The following is an 18,281-nucleotide window of genomic DNA, read 5'->3' as shown; positions in this document are numbered from 1 at the left end:
AAAGTTTTATTTATAAACAGAGTAAGTACACATTTTTGGTTTTGCAGAGTCACTGTTTCAATTCCTTGGTTCTACTATGATAGCATGAAATAAGCGCGACTGAGTTCCACAAAAACAGAAAGCTTTGGGAGTACTGAACTAAACAAAGCAAAGTGCCTTAAATTAAATGCCCATCATAAGCAGATGTCATTTTTCAGTTTCTCAGAGTGTAATATGTGGCAGATGGCAGAAGGCACATGTACTTATTTATGTCATTCATTAGTCATTCTTTTCATTAACTATAAAGGGCAGATTTAGTTCTATCACAGAGATGTAATTAAGACTGTATCAAGGTCACTGCTAGTTAACTAAGAATCCTAAAGTAATAGTGATAGACTGAAAATACAGCTCAACCATATAGCACTTGCCTAGCAGGTCCAACACCCTAGGTTTGATCCCAGCACAAAGAGGGGGAAAAAAAACAAAAACAAAACCCAACCCCTCAAAACCTAGTATAGATTCAAAACAAGGAGGTAAAAGACTCTGTAACACAGACTGTAAAATTTTGAAGAAAGGGACTGAAGACACCAGAAGATGGAATCCCTCTCATGTTCATGTATTGCTAGAATTAATACTATGAAAATAGCTACGCTAATGAAAGCAACGCACAAATTTGAAGCAATGCCCATCACACTCTCAGTGTCATCCTTGGAAGAACTAAGAACAAAAACCAACAGGACAGAATAGAAAGATGAGAAATAAAGCCATACAGCTAAAACCATCTGATCTTTGACAAAGGAGCCAAAACCATACACTGAAAAAAAGATGGCCTCTTCAGCAAATGGTGCTGGGGAAATGACAATCTCCAGGCAGAAGACTGAAACTAGACCCATCTCACTCTGTACATCCAATTGGATAGAAGCTTTAAAAGTAACATCTGAAATTCTGAACCATTACAAGAAAGCATAGAGAGGGATGCTAGAAAATCCAGGCACAGGATTCCAATTACCCAGGTAATTGTCAACAAGAATAGACAAAAACAATTGTGTCTTTTTGTTTTTTTTTGGCCAATCCTGGGGCTTGAACTGAGGGCCTGAGCACTGACCTTGAGCTTTCTCAAGGCCAGAGCTCTACCACTTGAGCCACAGCACCACTTCCGGCTTTTACCCCTATGTATATGGTACCGAGGAATCGAATCTGGGTCTTCATGCATGCTAGGCAACCACTCTACCTCTAGGGAAATCTCCTGGCCCCTTAATTTCTTTAATTTTTAATTCTGAATTTCAAAAGAAACAATGACTAGAATCAAGAACCCACAAAAAGGGAGGAAATCTTCTACAGCTACTCAATTAATAAAAGACTAGTAGTCAAAGTAGACAAAGAGCCCCAAAAAATTGAACAGCGAAAAGAATCCAAATAAACCAATTAGTAAACATTCAACCTTCTTAGCAATAAAGGAAATACAAATTAAAATTACAGCAAGATTCCATTTCACCCCAGCCAGAAAGGCAATCAAAAGCAAACAAACAAAAAAAGCAAACAATAACAAATGCTGGTGAGGAAATGGGGAAAATAAATCTTCACACACTGCTAGTAGAATGTAAACTAGTATAAAATTCCAGAAATCTCTATTTCCATAGTGAAAATACAGTATGGAGGTGCCTCAAAATACTAAAAATAGATCTATGTTATGACTCTGTAATATCATTCTTGGGCATACATCTGAAGGAATGTTGATTAAATCAATATACAAGATATCTGCATACCCATATTTACTGTAGTTCTGTTAACTATAGCTAATTTGTGTGTTGAGCAGAAGGGCCCAAAGAATAGTGAAAGGAAAAAAACATAGTATTACCTTGCCATAAGGAAAAATAAAATGATGTCAGCTTTAGGAAAATGGATGGAACTAGCCAGGTGCCATGGCTTACATCTGTAATCTTAGCAACTCACAAGGCTGAGATGTAAGGATAGTGGTTTGAAGTCAGCGGGGTCAAGAAAGTCCTTGAGATTACTACTGTCAATAAATTACTCAAAAAAAGCTGGAAATGGCTCTTTGGCTCAACTGGCAGAGCACTAGCTGGCCTTGAGCAAAAGCAGCTCAGGGACAGTGCCCAGCCCTATAGTTCAAGCCCCAAACCTGTGGGGGGGAGAGGAGGATGGAACTATACATCGTCATGCTGAGTGGATAAAGTGGATAAGACAATCTCAAAGAACCAAATACTGTTACGTTCTTACTTATTTGTTGATGAGACATAATAAGATATGAATGTAAAAGAAAATTGTTGTGCAATGGGATCAGTGAAAAGAAAGAAAACGATTCTGATGGGTGAGGAAAACTGAAGTAGGTTACACACACATGCAGACACATATACAATCAAAGGCAACATGAGAAATGCACTGAACAGTGTTTGAAAAGGGAAAGGAGAATGAGGAGGAACAAGAATATCCTAGAGGGAATGAACCTGCTCTCTTTATACCACATATTCTAACTACCATAATGAAACTCCCTATTATTAATGTATGCCAATTTTAAAAATGAAGTAAACATTAAAGAAAAAGACTTGGAGATCTACCTTCAGTATCTTCCTACAGATCATGATGTCCCTTGCCTAGTCAAAATTTCATCATTTCTCTCTGATGACATCATTCTTTATTCTAAAGAATGTATAGATGGGCTGGGAATGTGGTTTAGGTTTAGTGGACTACTATGTATGAAGCCCTGTGGCTCAGGTGGTATGGTGTTAGCCTTGAGCCAATGAAGTTCAGAGACAGTGCTCAGGCCAAAAAAAAAACAGTTATAGACATATATTTTTCTAAACCCCTCAGCAAGCATTACAGCACTAACTGTATGGATATTGTGGCTGAAATAACATTAAAACATATTTGGTTTCAGGTAAATTTTAGAAAAATTTTACAATCAAGCTGGGTATAATCCTATCTACTCAGGAGTCTGAAATTTGAGTATCAAATCTAAGAGATCCTATCTAGAGAAAAGTCTGAAAAAAAAAACAAACCACAGGGAGGTGTGACTGAAGTGGTACAGCACCAGACTTGAGCAAAAAAGCCAACCAAGAGCATAAAGCTCAGTATGCTGAGGCATGTGTGCACAGTTACACACACACACACACACACACACACACACACACACGGAGAAAAAAAATGTACTATCAAGGAATCTTTGTTTCCTCTAAGGAAATGTTATTTTCTTAAATCTTTCTCACAAATAGTGTGATTTTATTTTTTGCCAGTCTTGGGGCTTAAACTCAAGAGACTGGGGACTGTCCCTGAGCACTTTTGTTCCAAGACTAGTGCTCTACCACTTTAACCACAGCACCATTTATGGCGTTTTCTGTGTATGTGGTACAGAGGAATTGAACCCAGGGTATAGTGCATGCTAGACAAGCACTGTCTGTCACATTAGACCACACTCCTGGCCAAGTGTTTTGCTTTCGTTATTAAACTTATATTTCACTTTATTAACTGTATACATGAGTGTACTATTTGTGTACCCGAGCAAGAATGTTCTCATTCTTACGATTTCTCCAAACTTGAAAATTTAATTTTTTTTTTTGGGGGGGGGGGCAGTCCTTGGCTTGAGCTCAGGGCCTGAGCACTGTCTTTGGACTTTCTTTTTTTTTTTTTGCCAGTCCTGGGCTTGAGCTCAGGGCTGGAGCACTGTCCTTGGACTTTCTCAAGGCTAGAGCTCTACCACTTGAGCCTCAGCACCACTTCCGGCTTTTTTTTCTATATGTGGTACCGAGGAATCGAACCCGGGTCTTCATGCATGCTAGGCAAGCACTTTAACCACTAAGCCAAACTCCCAGCCCTCTTTGGACTTTCTTAAGGCTAGAGCTCTACTACTTGGACTTTTTTAAGGCTAGAGTTCTTCTACTTGAGCCTCAGCACCACTTCCAGCTTTTTTTTCTATGTATGTGGTATCAAGGAATCGAACTCAGGTCTTCATGCATGCTAGGCAAGCACTCTACCATTAGGCCAAAGACCCAGCCCCTTATTTTACTTTTGACCATGATTTATTATTTATTCATTTAAATATGAAGTGCTTCATGAATTTGTATGTCATCCTTGCAAATATCATTTCAATTTTAGTATATGTGCTGCCAAAATGAGCAGCACATATTTCCTTTTTTTTTTTTTTGTCAGTTGTGGGGTTTGAACTCAGGGTGTGGGCCCTGAGCCTCTCTGTACTAAAGGCTATTGCTCTACCATTTGAACCACAGCACCACTTCCAGTTTTTTAGTTGTTAATTGTAGATAAGAGTCTGGGTGGGGGACGGAAGTGGTGCTGTAGCTCAAGTGGTAGAGTGTTAGCCTTGAAAAAGCCGAAGGACAGTGTCCAGACCCTGAGTTCAAGCCCTAGTACTGGCAAAAAAAAAAAAAAAAAAAGTCTCATGGGGTCTTTTCTGCTGGCTTCAAAATGTGATCCTCAAGATCTCATCCTCCAGAGTACCTAGGATTACAGACATGTGTAAACTTCCTTAGAACTTTTTGGAGATTGTATAAACAGAGAAACTAATAATATTATAGATAAGAGATACACAAAGCCAGGCACGGTGTCTCACGCCTGTAATCCTAGCTACTCAGGAGGCTGAGATCTAAGGATTATTGTTCAAAGCCAGCTTGAGCACAAAAGTCTGCAAGACTCTTATCTCCAATTATCCCCTAGAAACCCGGAAGTGGTGGCACTGTGGCTCAAGGGGTAGGACAGTAGCCTTGAGCTCAGAGACAATGCCGAGACCCCGAATTCAAGCCCCCAACTGACCAAAGAAAAAGAGTTATACATCACAGCACATTAGGAATATACAAGTGTGCACTTACCTGAGTGAACAAAGTGGTTTTCTGTCCAGAGATGACTTTCAATGTCTGTTGTCCCGGTGCAGAAGATGTGCTGACTCCCAGGGTACCTTGGACCACTGACCCTGTAGCCAATTGTTTTCCAGACGTCTGGGGTGATGGCTGGCCAACTAAAAAAGTCCCCTTATTACGTAAAGAAAAAAGAAACAAGAATTTGTTGAATTCAACGCACTGCTCCGTTCTTTAAATCATTAGGTACCAAATTAATGTTCTCGCCTCCATTCTAAAATTGAGTCACAATAACTGAAGAGTATCAGTAAGTTAGAAGTATCCCCACTTCTCCAACTTTGAATAGTAGTTAGACCAATATGGTATAAACTTTAGTTTTGCAATCTAGTTCTCAAAACTGAATTCAACCATTCAGATAGTAACTATCCATCTGCTGCAAGAAGACCTAGAGAGCAAAGACTTTTGAGAATGGCAGGAATCTGTTCTATTATACCCAACCTAACTTCAACACAGTTTGATTTCTCTTTGGTTATGTCCTTTGAATAGCAAATTAAAATTAATAGAGCAGAAATCCCCCTTTGGGGCAAGAAGATGGACTTAAACTCTATCCCTACTATTAGCTTAATAAGGAGATCTTGTATTGTAGGGCCCTAACCACAGTGAAGCCATTTTAAATTCATTCCATTTTAATAATGCTTTTACCAGGTGACAAACATCAGAGCCTCAGGTGTAAGAGAGCATTGTATTTTTTAAACTCGTGCCTATAGTCAATAAGATCGTGATTTGAACCAATCATGTAGTAACTCGGCAGGAAACCCCCAAGACCTGACTTTGTATACAAACCCTGCTGACAGGAGGGTCGGGGCTCTCAACTCAGACACGCTGTGCCAGTGTCAGTTGTGAGTCCAGGCTCGAGCTGCAATAGACTTCGAATTCAGCTCCTTGGTGATCTTTGGGGACCCCGAATTTTGGGCACAACAGTATATATTAAGAATTTTCTAAACCTATTTCTTCATCCCTCATACCTAATACAGACGTCTAACATGGCTAAAATGTTAGTGCAGATCCCTGATCTCAAAGTGGTAAATAAAAATAAGTCAATCATAATTAGATGTAACTGTCAAGACAAGTCAAAGGTTTGTAAAATTAAGCACAAGTGATCAGACCTGAGGAGTTTGCTTTAAGATGTAGGAGGTGTAAGTCAGGTGCTGGGAGATTCCTCCAGGGCTGGTGGTACTCTGGGTTCCTCCTGCTCCACCACCACTGCTGCTTCCAACTCCTCCTCCTCCTCCTCCTCCTGTACTGCCACTGCTGCTGGCAACTGAGCTGGATTGAAGATCTACAAATGTAGTGAGTGACAGCAATCATGGGAAGTACAAAAATCTATACGGGAAAAGCAGACAAGCCTAGACAGACTTTTTGTAATACTATTTTTCTCCACCTCTTACTCTGTTAACTATGACAATAAGAACTGCCTACTGAGTGCTAGTGGCTCTAGCCTATAATCCTAGCTACTCAGGAGGCAGAGATCTGAGGATTAAAGTTCAAAGCCAGCCTGTGCAGAAGAGTCCACATGAGATTCATCTCTAATTAACCACTCAAAAACTTTCTAGAAGCGGAGCTGTAGCTCAAAGTGGTAGAGTGATAGCCCTGAGCAAAAGAGCTCAGGGACAGTGCCCGGACTTGAGTTCAAACCCTACCAATTGGAGGGAAATAAAGAATTTCCTAAAGATAGGACTGAAATCTAGTTACAGGTTGGGTACTATTCAGTATATCTAAAATACAAATTCTTTATGTGCTAAAAGACATTAAAAAGTGTTGAATTTTAGAGCATTTGAGATTTCAAGTGTTTAGATTATGGATGTTCAATTAGTGGTGATTAACTGAAGATAAGCGAATCATGGACTTCCCTGCCTAGGCTGGTTTCAAACAGTGATTCTACAATCTCAACCTCTTGAGTAGACAGGACTATAGGAATGAGCTACCAGGGACTTACTCTGGGCAAATCTTCCTGGGAAAAAGCAATTATATCACCAAAAAGAATGATAGGAATAGTTCCTAGGGCAGTTAAGGACTTCCCTTCAGCCACAGATGAACACGCCTAGAGACCCAAGGCCCAAAGGATTTAATGATGGACTAACTAGCATTGTTGGTTGCTCGAAGGATGGCTCCTTGGGGAATCAATAGCAGTTTTCCTTTTCCTGAAGGGTTCTTGCTGTTCGTGGTAAGGTAGAGTTTAGTGCCTGGAGGTAAATTTGCCAAGTTGGCCAAATTTGTGGCTGGTAGCTGCAGTGTTGCCATCACTAAAATGGTGGAGGGAGGAGGAAGAAGAAAGCCTGTTAGATAACTAGACCTATCAGCAACATTCTAAAATTAAAACATAGAGTAAAACACTTATTTAAAACAACTTAGGTTGTTCCCAGGTGCTTTTTAAATAGCTTGCTAATTAAAAAATATCTTCCATACCAGAACAATCCTACAAAGTAATTTATCTTGCACATAAGTAGGCTAATCGTTGAGTCAGTTTTGCTAAGAACAATTCTAGTTTACACCTGTATGTCATAGGTGTTATTACCATTACTAGACATTGGCACACTAAGTATACATTAGCACTTAAGTTGTATCATCAGATCTTCATTGTATTTATTAACTTTTTATCTTCAGAAAATACCATGACTTTCATAATCAGTGACATGATAACACGTATGGATGAATACAATTACTACCCCCATTTAAAGTTCTATTAGTCAATGTCCAGCAAGAATGTCCAGCCTGGCACTGGTAACTCATGGTGGTAATCCTAGCTACTCAGGAGGTTGAGATCTAAGGATCATGATTTAAAACCAGCCTGAGCAGAAAAGTGTATGAAACTCTCATCTCCAATTAAACACTAAAACAGCTGAAAGAGCTATGGCTTAAGTGGTAAAGTGCTAGCCTTGAGTACAAAAACTTGGGAATAACACCTAGGCCACGAGTTCAACACCCAGGACTGGCACAAAAAAAAAAGGAACTAAATTTACTGACTTAAAACAAGACTTCTAACAAACAAGATTTCTAATGTTTCCCTACTTTCTAAGAACTTAGAAATGCTCAAATGGCACATACATTATGGAATCATTCTCATACCCAAATACCAATTCCTAATTAGGTTTTGCTCTCCTATTAAGAATTTGTCAGTGTCAAAACTACATTTATTCTCTAGCTTCTCAGCTATTCGATTTCCAGAGAAAATTTCTCCTAAACTATCTCATCATAAATATATATATATATATATATATATATATATATTTTAAAGTCATGTGTCTGTGTGTACTAGTACTGGAGGGTAAACTTAGGGCCTTATATTCTGGTTTGGCCTTTTAGCTCAAGGGTGGTATCTTTTTTTTTTTTTTTTTGCCAGTCCTGGGCTTGAGCTCAGGGCCTGAGCACTGTCCTTGGACTTTCTCAAGGCTAGAGCTCTACCACTTGAGCCTCAGCACCACTTCCGGCTTTTTTCTATGTATGTGGTACCGAGGAATCGAACCCGGGTCTTCATGCATGCTAGGCAAGCACTTTAACCACTAGGCCAAACTCCCGGCCCCTCAAGGGTGGTATCTTAGCACATCAGCCACACCTGCTTTGTGCAGGCTAAGTGTCTCATACACTTTTCCACCCAGGCTGGTTTCAAACCCTGCATCTCAGCTTCCAAAGAAGCTTTATGGTCATGAGCTCCTAGTTCTTAGGGGTTTCTTTTTGGAGATACAATCTCAATATGTAATCTAGATTAACCCTGAACTCCCAATCCTCAGGCTTTGCTTTCCAAGTGCTGAGATTATAAATATGTTCCACCATGCCCAGCTCTAGTGCATATGTGTATGCTCGCGTGTGTATGTGTGTGTGTGTTTGGTCAGTTGGAGGGCTTGAACACAGAACCTGAATGCTTTCCCTGAGATCTTTCATTCAAGGCTAGTGCTATACCACTTTAAGTCACAGCTCCATTTCTTCATGCACTTATTTTTTTTCCTTTTTTTTTTTTAAATTAAAGAATTTATTAGGGGCCGGGAGTTTGGCCTAGTGGTTGAGTGCTTGTCTAGCATGCACGAAGACCCGGGTTCAATTCCTCCGTACCACATACATAGAAAAAAACCGGAAGTGGTGCTGAGGCTCAAGTGGTAGAGTGCTAGCCTTGACACTGTCCAAGGAAGTGCTCAGGCCCTGAGCCCAAGCCCAGGACTGGCAAAAAAAAAAAAAAAAAAAAAAAAATTATTAACATTGATTTTTACATCATATTTCAAATGACATGTTTAACAAACAAGTGTTCAAGAAGGGAATCTCTATATACAATCACTGGCACTTAGTTTTTAGAACATAATCAAAATTAAGCTAAAGGTTTGTATATCACAGATATACATTGAATACCATGACATGGACTAGACCACCACCAGGGTTTGACCACTTCTTTTTTTGTTGCCAAGTCCTGGAGCTTGAACTCAGGGCCTGGGCATTATCCTTAAACTTTTTTTTTTTTTGCCAGTCCCGGGCTAGGGCTCAGGGCTTGAGCACTGTCCTTGGACTTTCTCAAGGCTAGCACTCTACCACTTGAGCCTCAGCACCATTTCCGGCTTTTTGCTATGTATATGGTACTGAGGAATCTAACCCGGGTCTTCCTGCATGCTAGGCAAGCACTCTACCACTAGGCCAAACTCCTGGCCCCCCTTAAACTTTTTTATAAATAGCATTCCACCACTTGGGTGACAGTACCACTTCTGACTTTTTCTGTGTATATGGTACCAAGAAATTGAACCCAGGGCTTCATGTATGCAAGGCAAGCACTCTACCACTAGGCCACATTCCTGGGCCCATTTGACCACTTTTGAAATCTGTTTTGGATATTTACTATTTCTATCCCCTCCAACTCACTGTAACAATTCTTTAGCCTCTTTTAGACCTTCAAAATAAATACCCAATATCTTAAGGTATTTCTTTCAGGCTATCAAAGAAACAACACAATATGGGCTAAAATATATTCAAATGGTTCAAAGTTTTGCTAGAAAACTCAAATAATGCCGGGCACAGTGGCTAACACCTGTAACCCTAGCTACTGAGGAGCCTGAAATCTGAGGAGTGCAGTTTAAAACCATTCTAGGCTGTAAGACTCTTATCTCCAATTAGCCACTAGAAAACCAAAAGTGGCACTGTGGCTCAAGTGGTAGGGCAGTAGCCTTGAACTGAAAAGCTCAGGTACAGCGCCAAGGCCCAGAGTTTAAGCCCCATGACTGACAAAAACAAACAAACCAACAACAAAAACAAATCAAGCATGTTAGAATGTTGGTGGTAAATGCTCATAACCAGGATTTAAATCTGAAATACAACCCAACGGGGGATGAAGACAGATGAGGTTTATTCTTTTTTTTTTTTTTTTTTGCCAGTCCTGGGCTTGGCTCAGGGCTCAGGGTCTGAGCACTGTCCTTGGGTTTTCTCAAGGCCAGAACCCTATCACTTGAGCCACAGCACCACTTCCAGCTTTTTCTATCTATATGGTACCAAGGAATCGATCCCTGGTCTTCATTCTACCACTAGGCAAAACTCCTGGCCCCAAGAATGTTTATAATGAAGTATAAAGCAAACTACTAATAAATTTCTATTGAAATGTTCCACAAAAGAGAAATTTTTTTTTTTTGCCAGTTCTGGTGCTTTAACTCAGGGCCTAGGCAATGTCCTTGAGCTTTCTCAAGGCTAGCACTCTACCAATTGAACCACTTAGGCCAAACTCCCTGCCCCCAAAAGAGAATATTTCTGTATACTCTGACAGCAATAACAGATTAGGCCGCCCTAGTCTAAACCAAATACCAAATAAGATTAGCATAGCAAATTCTGGCAGAGATGCTTCTAAAATGGTCTCCAGTTAGGATCAGTTACCTGAGCCTTGGGATCCGCTCTTCTGAGGGCCAGTGGCAGTGACCTGAGCCTTGGTTAAGGTCTGCACTGGCTGAGCAACGATGGTTCCTCCACCTCCACTCACAATGGCTTTGGCGACTCCTTGGGTCACTACTTGCTTTGGACCAACTGCTTTGGCAACAGAAGAGCTGGCCTTGGCTACAAGGATTTGGCTACCACTGATTGCCACAGCCTGCTTTACTGTTGAAGGTAAAGCAGACCCAACAGGAACCCCAACAACCTGTTCAAAACACAAAGGAAAAGTTTGGCAGAGTTGCTTCCCACAGTACCTCTGAGAGCTCTGAAACAAAGTACCAGGCAAAGGCCTGGAAAGAACACTTAGAGTCTAATTCAGGTGTTAAGCAAAGCTAAGGAGAGATGTGAAACAATAGTCTCTACATTTTGGATATTACAATATTAATATCTTAAGCACTGTTGGCATAAACGCAGATACTTTTCAGAACTTTTGAGTAATGAGTTCTGGGTTTTCACTACCTTAAACAATATAGCTGGCTGTGGTACACACTTGTCATTGTTAACTACAAGAATCATAAATAGAAGAATGGCAGGACAGGATAGCCTAAGCATAAATGTGAGAAACTATCTGCAAAGTAATGAAAGCAAAAAGAGATGTAGAAATGATTCAAGTGGCAGAGTACCTGCTACCAGTAAGTACAAAGTCTTTAATTCAAACCCCAATACTATTTTAAAAAAAGAACCAGCCTTCCAACTAGCCCTACCCCCAAATCTTTCACCAATATAAATGAGAACTCAGAATTTCAACTTGAAAGCAAAAAGAATCACAGTTTGGCCTAGTGGTAGAGTGCTTGACTACCTTGCACAAAGGCCTAGGTTCAATTCCTTGAACATACACAGAAAAGGCTGGAAGTGGTGCTGTGGGTCAAGGGGAAGAGCCCTAGCCTTGAGAAAGCCCAGGGACAGTGCCTAATCCCTGAATTCAAGCTCCAGGATTGACCAAAAAAAAAAAAATCATACTTGAAGACAATAATAAAGCCTTATTTTGTTTATAATTATCTTCAACAACAATGAAACTTGCCTCATGATAGAAGCTCATGCCTGTAATCATCACCACTCTAGATGCTGAGATCCAAGGATCGTGGTTTAAAGCCAGCTGGGCAAAGAGGGAATTCTTATTGCCAATTAACCAGCAAAAAGCTAGAAATAGAGAGATGTGGCTCAAATAGTAGAATACTGCCTGTGAGCAGAAAATTTTAGCTCAAAGCCCTAAGTTCAAGCCCTAGTACCCACATAAAAAAATAACAAGGAAACCTGGAAAAAAAATACCCTGACACTGACCAAGTAAATACTTAAGACTTAATGCAAGATTTTACTATGTATCCCAGGTGGCCATCAACTTCCAAGATCTAGAATTATGTGTAAAGTCCCTCCTCCCCTCACACCCAAACTTCTAAAGGTTGTACAATGCAGTTATAATTTAACATTTATAATTGTCCAGTGCTTCTTGATCAGTCACCACTATCCTATCTGGTCCCTATCCCCAGACTCATTTCACATTGCCTATTCAATAGCTATTCATATAGAGTATTCTTTTTTGCCAGTCTTTGGCCTTAAACTCAGGGCCTGAGCACTGCTCTTGGGCTTTCTCAAGGTTAGAGCCCTACCACTTGAACCACAGCACCATTTCTGGCTTTTTCTATCTATGTGGTACCAAGGAATTGAACCCAGGTCTTCATGCATGCTAGGCACGCACACTACCACTAGGCCAAACTCCCAGCCCCATATAGAGTATTCTTGAACACATTATGATTATTATCCAAAGTATTGTAAGCATCTTCCAGTGTTTCCAACATTTTCAAATGGCTAATTAATAGTATATTTGGTATACTACTGTAAAACCGTAAACATTTCACTATCATTAACATTTCAAGAATTTAAAACTTAGTAATAAGTATCTTCACTTAGGAAAACAAACTCCTGTGTGTGTGTGTGTGTGTATGTGTGCACGTGTGCGTGAGCCCATGCACAAGTACTAGAATTTGATTTCAGGACTTGGCACTCTTGCTCAACTCACTGCTGGGGCCCTATCACTTGGATCATACCTCTGGGTTTGGCTTTTTTGTTGGAGATTTTAAAGCATCTCAAGGATTTTTAGTCCTGGACTGATTTCACACATGATCCTCAGATCTCAGTCTTCTGACTACGATTATAGATGTGAACTACCACACCTAGCTAAGTATCATCTTTTCATAACATCTCCATTATCCTTACCTGTAACTATTTCTTCTCTTCAGCTCTAGAACTCCTACACAGAGAAGTGGTAAGAATGCTTGCCTAGCACACATGAAGCTGATTCCCTTATACCACATGTACAGAAAAAGCCTGAAATGGTACTCTGGCTCAAGTGGTAGAGCAATAGCCTTAAGGAAAGCTCAAAGACAGTGCTCAGGCCCTGAGTTCAAGCCCCAGGACTGGCAAAACAAAAACAAACAACCCCTCCCAGAAAAAAAAAAAAAAAACAACAAAAAAAAACAACAAAACAACTAGATTGGTGGAGAAATTTCCCTAGGCGTACTTGTCTAGCATGCTTGAAGCTCTGGGGTTAATTCTTCAGCACCATATAAACAGAAAAACCAGAAGTGCCACTGTGGCTCATGTAGTAGAGTACTAGTCTTGAGCAAAAAGAAACTAAGAGATAGCACCTAGGTCTTGAGTTCATCAAGCCCCAAGACTGGCAGGGAGGGGTAGGGGGAAGGAGAGGAGAAGTGGGGGGGGGGGGGCAAGGGTTCAGAGAGGTTAAGTAACCTGCCCAAGTCAAAAGTAATGAGTAATTAATGAGGTCTACAACCAATTAATTTATGGCTCACTCATTTTATGACTTCCCTTTTTGTTATAAAGGTAAGTTTCCTTTTTATTTTTTTTGAAAGATTTTATTAACACTGATTTTTACATTATATTTCAAATGTCATGTTTAACAAACAAGTATTCAAGAAGGGAATCTCTATATGCAATCACTGGCACACAGATTTTGGAACATAATTAATGTTTATACCTCCAAGACCATGTCCATAACCTTGGGTACCCAAATATTGAGTCATCACTCTTGTACTGTTTGGATCTAATATTCACCTATCAAGGAGACCATTTGCCTTTTGTTCCTTTGGTCTTGACTTATCTCGCTCAATATGATTTGCTCTAGTTTCATACACTTCCCAGCAAATGCCATTATTTATCTTGTCTGTTGGCTATGTAGAATTCCATTGTATATATGTACCACATTTTTGTATCCATTGATCTGTAGTGGGGCATCTGAGTTGTTTCCATTGCTTGGCTATTGTGAACAGTGCAGAGATGAATAAGGCTGAGCAGATGTCCTTATCATATCCTAGGTTATAATGCTCAGGGCAGAAGCCCAGGAAAGATATGGCTGGGTCATAGGAAAGGTCTATCTTTAGTTTTTTGAGAAACCTCTAAATTGCCTTCCTCTAATTGCCTAGCTGTACTAGTTTGCATTCCCACTAGCAGTGCAGTAGGGTTCCTCTTTCTTTTTAATTTTTTTAAAAAAGCTATGTTTCTACTGGGCCAACACTGAATGGAAGGAAAACTACCAATTTTTCCACCCTCTAGTTTTCATGTGGTTTCTAGGAATGATTTTTTTTTTTTTTGGCCAGTCATGGGCCTTGAACTCAGGGCCTGAACACTGGGCTTTCTCAAGGCTAGAACTCTACCACTTGAGCTACAGTACCACTTCTGGCTTTTGTTTTTTATGTATGTATGTGGTACTAAGAAATTGAACTTGGGTCTTTGTGTATGCCAAGCAAGCACTCTACCACTAGGCCAAACTCCCAGCCCTCTAGGAATGAACTTCTGCAGTAGCCAGAGAGAGCCTGTATTGCCATCAATCCACTTGTTTTATCTTAGTCCTATAGTGCCATTAAGCAGGTATCAATTGGACGAGACAGTCAGCACTAGGGATAAATGGACTGGCAAAATGCAGTGGTAAAAAGTGGAAACTAACCTATCTCAGGTCTTATCTTTAACAGCAAAATCAGACTGAGTCAAACCCTGAGTCAGTAACACCACATATCTCTATATGAAGTAAAATAGATTAAGACAATCTGAATAGGAAGTTCAGATGACAACAGATTTACTAAGGGACTGAGAGAGAATGCTTATCCCCAAGGCTAAAACAACATGAGGTATTACTGTGATACAAGTGGGGATGTGTAATTTTTGGCCATAGAAACCCAAAGATCAGGGGCTGAGAGTAGGGCCTAGTGGTAGAGTGCCTATCATGCACAAAGACCTGGGTTCAACTCTTCAGTACCACATGTGTAAAAAGAAAAGCTGAAAGTGGTGCTGTGGCTCAAAGGACAGTACTCAGGCCCTGAGTTCAAGCCCCAGGAATGGCAAAAGGAAGGAAGGAAGGAAGGAAGGAAGGAAGGAAGGAAGGAAGGAAGGAAGGAAAAAAACCCAAAGTTCAATTTGATACTGTTCGATTTGATACCCCAAATTCTATGAAAATCAACCATCAGGGGAGCAATTAAATATCCAGATTATCATGGCCCTAGAGAAGATTCAGACCCTAGCTATCAATCAATGCCTTTATTTTTTTTTTCATTATTTCAAGATACTTTACTTTCAAAACAGGTCCCAACACTAAGCTTCTGGCCCTTGCTGCCATTGCACAAGCTACAAATGCTTGCTCGGCAGCAAGGACACTCTTTATAGCATGTTGGAAAAGTGAATACAAATCCATAGAAAACAAATATGCAAGTAGTTTCCATAGGAACACAGAAAAGTACAATACTTTTATTTTTATCATTGTTATTTATGGAGACAAGGTCTTACACCATAACCCATTTGGGCTACAACTCACAATTCTCCTGCCTCAGCCTCCCAAGTGCTAGAATTACAGACATGTTACTATATCTGCCTTTAGTACTTTTTACAGAAGCAGATGGGACTGAGCAGAAAATTTTTGCAGATTTTAGAACTAGCTTTAAATGCTAAGACTTTTTTATATCAATCCTTATCCAGCTATCTAAACAAACCCAAATTAAAAATTTTTCTAGCTTAGAGTATTCTTTTTTTTTTTTTTGCCAGTCCTGGGCTTGAGCTCAGGGCCTGAGCACTGTCCTTGGACTTTCTCAAGGCTAGAGCTCTACCACTTGAGCCTCAGCACCACTTCCGGCTTTTTTCTATGTATGTGGTACCGAGGAATCGAACCCGGGTCTTCGTGCATGCTAGGCAAGCACTTTAACCACTAGGCCAAACTCCCGGCCCAAGCTTAGAGTATTCTTCTAAAAAAAAAAAATCATTCAGGTGGGTGGTGTGAGGGGGGGAGGGAAATGGGTACCAAAACATGTGAAAGGGTATCAATGTATGTGAATTAATGCACCTTCTATCTGGCAAATATCATGTAACCCTTTTACTAATTACAAAAAAAAAAAATAATAAAAGCAAAGATATCTGAATCAGTGCAAAAAGAAAAAAAAATCATTCATAGGCTGGCTTCCAAGTTCAAAGAAAGTACACAAAATATTCTTAATAAATTTAGATTGCAAATGCCAAAATGCTGAGCTATTTTAACTCTGGATGTTCTAAAAGCATGCTTAGGTTAGAGACAATGGATCACAAATTCACATTACTTCTAGAATTAGAAGTCTAGAGCAGGCAGACCTGGATTAAAGACCCTGTTATTTATTAAGCTAAGGAAGCTACCTTTCAGAGCCAGTTTTCTTATTCATAAAATGAGGGTGAAAATGCCACCTTCCAGGGTGGTGGGAAAATTATAGGTTATGGATAAATACAAAAACACTGAAATAATAGTTAATAGATAATGAAGTACATTATCAATCTCCCAATACATTAGCTCTTCCAATAGCTCCAAACTATAAGGAAAATAAACTCTCCGAAGAGCTAGGAATTAATTATTCATCAAACACAGCTTAGAAAAAAGTGAAATAGTATCCCCATCTTAGATTGGAATCTGGTGGAAAGATGTGTCCCTGAAGTTGGTCATTCATTAGCAGAGAGGAGACACAACATCCATTTGCCTCTTGTAGTATTCCTGGACAGTCCCTGTAGTTGGGATGCTAAGGACCATAGAGTTTTGTTTTGGTTTTATTTTTGTTGGTCATGGGACTTGAACTCTGAGCCTGGGCACTGTCCTCAGGGACAAGCTCAAGGCTATCACCCTATCTCTTTGAGCCTCAGTGCCACTTCTGGTTTTGTAGTGGTTAATTGGAGATAAGAGTCTCACGGTCTTTAGTGCCAGGGCTCAGTCCTGAATAACTAGGATTACAAGTGTGAGCCATCGCACACGGCTTGGACCACAGAGGGTTTTTTTTGTTTTGTTTTTGTGTATTGTTATTTTGTGATTAATAAATCATCAAATTGGTTATGATACACTGTACACCACCAATCACTGGTAAAAATCTAGCTAAGACACATGAATTCCATCCATAACACCTCCTCTAAGCATGCTTCCACCCTGACCTTCGTACATGCTTTCCTCCTGGGGAAACTGTTGGACCACAGAGTTTTAACATTACCTGGCTGGCTGTCAGGTAATGTTCTAAATGGGCTGTCACCCACAGACCTGGATGGAATCTGCAACTCTGCATCCTGAATCTGTTTAGTACATGCTGGCTATTGAGACAAACAAAATTCATTTATACGGTGACCTTCCTATATCCCGACCCAAGACAAACCTTGGAAGGCTGAATCTTCGGTGACTGGGTAGTTCCTTCTCCAGTACTTATAACCTGTTTTTGAGGGGACACAGCTATCATATGACCTCCTTTCACGGTCACATATTGAGGGAGCGGTGACTGGCTGACAGTTCCTGTGGTGGGCACGTGAGAGGCTTCCCCAGGTTCCTGTTTGATGATCACCTTGCAATAAACATGACAATAAACACTGAATAAGTACTCTATAATAGAAAAAAATTACTAGTATCCGAGCCTATTACTTACAACAATTAATAAATTAATAAAATTGGTGTATAAACAATGATTCCACAGGAGCTGGGAGTTTGGCTTAGTATGCCTTGGTTCGATTCCTCAGTACCACATACATAGAAAAAGCCACAAGTGGTACTGTGGCTCAAGTGGTAGAGCTCTAGCCTTGAGAAAACCCAAGGACAGTGCTCAGGCTCTGAATTCAAGCCCCAGGACTGGCAATAATAACAACAACAGGGCTGGGAGTTTGGCCTAATGGTAGAGTGCTTGCCTAGCATGCACGAATATCTGGGTTCGATTCCTTGGTACCACATACATAGAAAAAAGCCGGAAGTGGTGCTGAGGCTCAAGTGGTAGAGTGCTAGCCTTGAGAAATTCCAAGGACAATGCTCAGACCCTGAGCCCAAGCCTAGAAAAAAATAAATAAATAAAAAATAACAACAATAATAATGACTTAGCAATAGTAATGAGAAGAAGAAGGAGGAGGAGGAGGAGGAGGAGGAGGAAGAGGAGGAATAGGAGGAGGAGGAGGAGAACTCCATAGGGGCAGGGAATGTGGCTCAGTGGTAGAGTGCTTGCCAGCACATGTGAAGCCCTGGGTTTGATTCCTCAGTACCAT

At 40.3% G+C, this 18,281-nt stretch overlaps 1 protein-coding gene across 1 annotated transcript in view; it reads right to left on the bottom strand.

Moving 5' to 3' along the window:
• Yeats2 (YEATS domain containing 2) overlaps window positions 1–18,281 on the bottom strand; it is a 91,841-nt gene that overhangs the window by 24,430 nt on the left and 49,130 nt on the right. Inside the window, exons 15-19 of the mRNA XM_090342871.1 lie at window positions 17,414–17,596; window positions 10,701–10,959; window positions 6,944–7,105; window positions 5,969–6,141; window positions 4,818–4,976 (exon numbers count right to left, since the gene is read on the bottom strand). Of these exons, the coding sequence (XP_090198997.1) occupies window positions 4,818–4,976; window positions 5,969–6,141; window positions 6,944–7,105; window positions 10,701–10,959; window positions 17,414–17,596 (936 nt within the window). The remainder of the gene's footprint in view (window positions 1–4,817; window positions 4,977–5,968; window positions 6,142–6,943; window positions 7,106–10,700; window positions 10,960–17,413; window positions 17,597–18,281) is intronic.

The sequence above is a fragment of the Megascapheus bottae genome, chromosome 1 (assembly GCF_031878675.1).
Source record: "Megascapheus bottae isolate mThoBot1 chromosome 1, mThoBot2.hap1, whole genome shotgun sequence".
In the NCBI taxonomy this organism is placed as follows: Eukaryota; Metazoa; Chordata; class Mammalia; order Rodentia; family Geomyidae; genus Megascapheus; species Megascapheus bottae.
The sequence above is the reverse complement of the archived record's forward strand: the minus strand, read 5'-3'. Positions and strand labels throughout refer to the sequence as shown.